General features: G+C 41.1%; 1 protein-coding gene across 1 annotated transcript; it reads left to right on the top strand.

The window, feature by feature from the left end:
• The first annotated feature begins 1188 nt into the window (after positions 1–1188).
• LOC120416976 (uncharacterized) lies at positions 1189–2838 on the top strand. The gene is made up of 3 exons (XM_039578900.2): positions 1189–1353; positions 1407–2520; positions 2585–2838. The coding sequence occupies exons 1-3, from the start codon at positions 1288–1290 to the stop codon at positions 2743–2745; spliced, it is 1341 nt and encodes a 446-aa protein (XP_039434834.1). The 5' UTR covers positions 1189–1287; the 3' UTR covers positions 2746–2838.
• The last annotated feature ends 3443 nt before the right edge of the window (positions 2839–6281 follow it).

The following is a 6281-nucleotide window of genomic DNA, read 5'->3' as shown; positions in this document are numbered from 1 at the left end:
AACTCCCGCCCGCAAACGCTCATCTTGCAACGGCGCAGCTTCGGCCGGATGAACTTTGAAGGTGAGTTGGCAATATCTGTATCATTCTCGAAGGAGGGCGAAGTAATCGTGAACTATCCGTTCATGCGCTTCACTTCCTAGCCGGAAAACGTCGATTTCCCTTCCCGAACCAACAACCAATGGCCAACTCCTCCAAGCCTGTCCTGATGATGGCCGGCAACGAGACCACCCTGTTCTCTACATCGCTTTCGAGCTCCAAAATAAAGGCCGCGATGTTGCTCCCCAACGAAACATCCATCCGTAACCTGCTCAGCCTGGGGCCTTCGAACGTGACCGGTGGCGTACCGTAAGAATCGGTACAGCTTGGACGCGGAAGTTGGCCAACCATAAGCAGATCCGTTAAATACAAAAAAAAATCGAAAACATACTGTTTTAATATTAAAATATTGAAATAAAATCCATCACATGTTTCGAAAATCATCACTGTAGTTAAATGTTATTTATTCTTGCCATAAAAAGTTTTTTCTTATATTAAAAGTAAAAAACTTTTACCTATACAACGATTTTGTTCCAGAAATGCATGGTAGTATCAACAACTTTTTAACTTTTAAATTAAAAAGTGAACTTTCTACGAATATTCACCAACGCGAACTTTTAATCCAACGAACGATCTTTTTAAATTTAGAGTATTTTTTCTTTGTGTGCACTGCGTGATTTTGACATTTCGGGCGTTCACCATTCGAACGCCATCTTCGCTTAAAAACCTCGATAGAAATGTAGATCTAAAAATACATGGAAACAACTCAATTTGTAAGAAGCGACCGCGTGGTCCCGCTTGGTTGGTTGCACACACACACACACACACACACACGACGCAAGAGAGTTATCTAAGCCCGATCTCACGCACACTAGCACGCCATTTGTTTTGCTGGACGGTACAAAATTTAACCTCAATCTTTTTCATGTACGTACACGCAATACATACGCACGTAGATAACTCTAGTGACGGCGGGTGAACTTGAAAAAAGGATACTTTTGACTTTGCGTGTATAAAGCCTTAATTGAAAAATGTTACTTAAATGAGCGTGTAGCTTGAAAGAGTTGCTTAATGAATTCTGTAATTCGCAACAACAGTATAACTCAACTCCTCACAAAGGTTACTAACCTTCCAGCAGCGTGTAATGTTGTGATCTTGAAATTTGGCGCCAAAATTTTGTAACCGCGGCGGAGTGCTTGCTTCGAGTTTTATTCCGGTTCCGACAACATCCCTGGCCACAAGAACCAGCAATGGAAGTAGACGGGAAAGAATTTGCGCAAAGCCGCGACGCCACTTTCGATGACCTGCCAAACGAGGTAAATTTACTAAATTTTGTCTAAACCTCGGTACTTAACTTTACTCTCGTCAGATTCTGCTGACGATTTTCGCCAAGCTGGACTTCCCTGATCTGTTGTCCGCCTCGGTGGTGTGCACCCGGTGGAACAACGTAATCTTCCATTTCTTCAACCACCGGATCGCCTTCCGGCTGCACAGCTTCTTCGTTCCGTTGCTTTCGGGCACGCGGAGTTATCGTAACGTTCGCATCACCGGACGGTACCTGTACTCGCCGCAGGGTCAAAACGAGAACCGGCTGGCCGCTCTCGCGGAGGACGCTTGGAATCTGCACCTGGAACTTTCCGAGATTCGTGGGGGCGTTCTGGCACGGCTGCTGAACAAGTTTTCGACGCTGAGATCGCTGAGCTTGAGGATCATGAGGTACTGCAGCGAGAGGTCACCGCAGCTGTTCCGTCGGTTGATTAGGGGAGTTTTGCCGGCGCTGAAGAGTTTGACGCTCGTTTGTCTCACCTTTTACTGTATGGAAGTGTTGGCCGAAGTAGCGCCAACGTTGGAATCGCTCAACATCAAGTTGTTGGCTCGACACCGGCTCAAGTTGTACGAGTGCAATTTGGCATCACTTCGATCGCTGACCCTCAGCATGGACACCCGGTCGATGATGTATCTGTACAATCTGGAGGAATTTCCGGTGGATGAATTTATTACGTTCCTGTCGGGGCTGCCGAACTTGAGAGTTTTGCGTCTAAAGCTGGACCATCCGGAAGCCTTCCTTCATATCTACAGTCTGCGTAACATCGTTGAGCTGTCGCTAGGCGGACTTGATCCAGCAGCACAGAAATGCTCTCTGGATGGCATTTCGCAGATGGTTAACCTGAAGACGCTCTCGATCACCGCTCAGGAGTTGCTGCTGCCGTCGGTGCTTCAACCCGCCACGACGGTGACTTCGCTGACGCTGCACGACTTGGCAACGATGGACATCAAGAAGCTGGCTAGGGTATTTCCCAGCCTAACCGTGTTCTGCGTGGAGACCCCACGATCGCTGATGCTCTCCGAGCTTAGGCAGATCGTTGTAGCTTGGCGAGCGCTTGAAGAGCTGTCCGTGCGAATTGAAAGGCTTTCGGAAGAAATCTGTGATTGTTTCCTGAAACTGTCCAAGCTGCGAAAGTTGACCTTGCATGGTTTTCTACGTAAATTTGATTTTTAAAATGAGTTTTAGTCATTAACAATTATAAAATTTAATATTTCTTGCAGTGCTCCTCAAATCTGGCCCCTTCGAAAAGATCATCACGATGCCATCGTTGAAGCGACTGTACCTGAACGATTCGGCCTGGGGCGCGTACTTTAATTACTTGCCAGCCGCCTGCAACCGGGCCTATCCGTGTCAACTCTATTTGAACGGATTACACGTGTGAAGTTTGGAGGACGTGGTTTCTAGCTTGAGAAGTTTTTTTTTTTTAGGTTTGTTTCTTATTTTAATATCAGACTGTGTCTGTGATTTAACGTTTGATCTCTGTGACAAAATGTGATGTTAAGAATAAAATGAATTAATAATAATCTAAATTAAACGGCGAATTGAGTCTTTTTACTGTCTTTATTATATATTTTTTGGTTTCAAGCTGCAAAATTCTTGTTTGCCAACCAAAATCAGTTAACTAATTTTAAATTGAGTAATTTTACACAAACGTGTATTTCCATTACTTATCCTCATTTTCGCTCTCATCCTCACAGGCCCTTTTCAAATGTCGCTCTCCGTGACAGAATGTGCGATTATCTCTCCCATCTTGATGTCACTGCACTTCGTCCCCTCTCGCTCGCTCTTTTGTGCAGTTTTTCACATAAAGAAAATCGCGAAACTTCGGGTCCGGCACGGTTGGCGCGGAAAAAAGGTCGTTTTTGTGCTAGTGAAACGGGCTAAAGGTGCCATTCGCCCCGCGTGAACGGTTCAGACCGAGGTGGAAGTGTTGCGGGTGGAAAACTTTTCCGGGAAAGCGTATTTTTCGTGAAGAAAAATCTTGCCGCCGCTGACTGCATTATCAGGGAAGGAAGAAGAGCGGGGAGTGAATGAAGCAGTGCGAGTTTGGTGAGAGTGTGAAGAGAGAGAGGAAGAGGGATTGAGTGAGTGAGAAGGCAGAGTGATAAAAGTGACAGACGAAGCGTCGCGCGAAGGTGCAGGCAGTGTTGCCGATTTGGGCGATTGTCGCTATTTGATTAACGGTATGTTTTTACAAATCACAAATTTAAGCTCAATTTTAGGACCAAATTGAAACAATTGGGTACTAAAGCCCTATGTCAATTTTTATATACAACGGTAAAAAACACGATTAAAAACCATTTCTGATCACTTTTTTTCATTTTAATGCAAAAAAAAAAAAATTGACAAGAGAAATTTTTTTTGATGGATCAACTATGGTCCTCTTGGAACGAGCTGTCAAGTAGGAACTTTTCTGTCAAGAAGGACCGCGAAGTTATTTTTTCCAAATTGATTTAACAATCCATTTTAAACTCTTTGTGGCCGTACAAAGGGTCATTGTACTCAGAAAAATAAGCTTTATCGCTGTAAACAATAATATCAGCAATCTAAGCTTCATTTTAGGACCCAATTACATTTATTCAAAAGTGTTTCCAAAATACAGATAATTTGCTAGTTAAACAAAAACTGTTTATTTTTGGGTTTCTTTCTGTTCAAAAAACATCACTGTATCGCATACATTGATGTTTTTTGGACAGAAAGAAACCCAAAAATAAACAGTTATTGTTCTTAAAATTATTGGCTTAAATTAAGATTAAATTGCTGACATTATTGTTCACAGCAATAAAGCTTATTTTTGTAATGTGCCCATGTTCGCATAAATGTCCCATATGCAAAAACAGCAAACTGAGAAAAACGCATTTGAAGTTTGTCCCACACCTAAGCCTACGTGTTAAGTTTTCGCAAAAAAAAATTTTAAAGATCACACGATTTTCAACCAAAGGAAACATCACATATATTTCTGGTGGTATAAGTTCTTCATTCCCTGAAGAAATAATTTAAAAATTTTAGCATAAAAATAAATTGGTAAATTCGACTATTAGCACTCTCTTTCCACGTGAAGTCACGACAAAGCGATCGATCACGAGGGTAAACTTTCCGTTCCGACCTCTATGGATCGGTGAACCTTAACAGCTCCAGAAATATTCTTCAAAATACTCGCCCATTTTTATTCTCAAAACACAGCCATCGTCCTGAGAATATCACATGCTTGTTGATTTTGGAAATGTGAAAAACATTGACAGTTTACAGAAGTCATCTGAACCTAAGAGCTCTTAAATCTGAACGCTTGAAAAAAGTAACGCCTCAAATGACAGTTTGCCTCGAGCGTAACGACAAGCAAAAATTTTGCTGAAGGGGGGATGTACCACGATGTACCGCGTAACGCAACCATAAATTAAATGCCAGTGCTCCCTCTGGGTTACTCTGTGATCCGAGATTGGTTTGACTTTTTCTCATAACTTTTGCAAATTAAATTCATAAATTCTTTAAAAATTTTTAAATTTTTAAAATCTTGCGAAAGAATACTTAAATTCTGGATTTTTTAAATTATATCCTCTAAACAAATGTAAACATTGATTACATTCCTTTCACACCTTATGTCAATGTCCATTGGAGTAAGCGGGATACACTAAATGTTCACGTTTATTTATAGGAATTCTTAACTTCCTGAATTCTTAAACTTTAAATTCTTAAATTTTTAAATTCTTAAATTCTTATATTCTTAAATTCTTGAATTATTAAATTGTTAAATTCTTCAAAAAAAAATCAAATTATTCGCTCTACAGCATTGCCTTGGCGTTCTCGATTGCAAGATTCCTACTCGAAACTAGGTGTTCGAAGGCTTGATTGTTGAGGCAATTGCAAACCTCTTTTTACACCTTAGCTTCCATCCACCCCGGGATTCAAACTGACGACTTTTGGATTGTTAGTCCAACTGCCTACCAGCGACTCCACCGAGACAGGACCCAGGGAGACGACTCCTACACCTGGACTGAGCTTACGACCTAACCTCTGGGTTAGACCGGGGCCAACATTTACTTCCCTTCCGACGGAAGGCGTGATCAGACAAATCTCGTCTCGAAAAATGCCACCGGGACCGTCTGGAATCGAACCCAGCCCGACTGGGTGAGAGGCAATCACGCTTACCTTTACACCACGGTCCCGATCATAAATTCTTTAATTTTATTATATTGAAGTTCTTAAATTTGTAATCTCTTAAATTCTTTGATTCTTAAATTCTTATATTGTTAAATTCTGAAACCTCAAACCTCGAACTTCAATGTCGTTTCTATCCAGCTTCTCTTTGTAGTAGAGGGATCATATTTGGCATGAGTCCATCTCACGTATAGACAAACAAACGCTGAAAGTTTCATCCAAATCGCAGCACCATAATGTAAAAGAATTTCTTCAAAATTCAAATGATTTGATTTGATTTTTTGTGAATCAGAAAACAGAATGTAGAAATGTGATATTTGAACACTGTTTAATTACGTTTGATTATTTATTGCTCATTGTGAGATAAAATCACGTTTCTCCTTCGCTTCAACTGACAGGAGGTTAAAGCCGCCGAACTGCCGCGGTTTGAAAATCAGCAAGTTGAACTAAAATTCAGCGTTGAAGTGGCTGCCGACTTGGCTTGTTTTGAATATTTTCCAAAAAGTCAAATGAAAACTCATGGCAACCTTTGACAACAGCCAAAAAATTGTTCTGCGGCTGTCATGCGGCCATTCTCTTGTGGTCACATCAGTGCGCGTGAATATTTTGGATTTTTTTAAAGGTCCAATTGGGTCCTAAAATTAAGCTTAAATTTGTGATATTATTGTTCACAACGATAAAGCTTATTTTTGGGAGTACAATGACACTTTGAACGACCGCAATGGATTTAAAATGGATTTATAATTCAATTTTTAAAACAAC

The sequence above is a fragment of the Culex pipiens genome, chromosome 3, assembly GCF_016801865.2.
Source record: "Culex pipiens pallens isolate TS chromosome 3, TS_CPP_V2, whole genome shotgun sequence".
Taxonomy (NCBI): Eukaryota; Metazoa; Arthropoda; class Insecta; order Diptera; family Culicidae; genus Culex; species Culex pipiens.
The sequence above is the reverse complement of the archived record's forward strand: the minus strand, read 5'-3'. Positions and strand labels throughout refer to the sequence as shown.

What these genes read in the sequence shown, in the direction of transcription:
- LOC120416976 (XM_039578900.2), top strand. Translation starts at nt 1,288, where the DNA reads ATGGAAGTAGACGGGAAAGAATTTGCGCAAAGCCGCGACGCCACTTTC. An exon ending in TCGATGACCTGCCAAACGAG is followed by an intron (nt 1,354 to 1,406) that starts GTAAATTTACTA and finishes TACTCTCGTCAG; the next exon opens with ATTCTGCTGACGATTTTCGC. An exon ending in GACCTTGCATGGTTTTCTAC is followed by an intron (nt 2,521 to 2,584) that starts GTAAATTTGATT and finishes TATTTCTTGCAG; the next exon opens with TGCTCCTCAAATCTGGCCCC.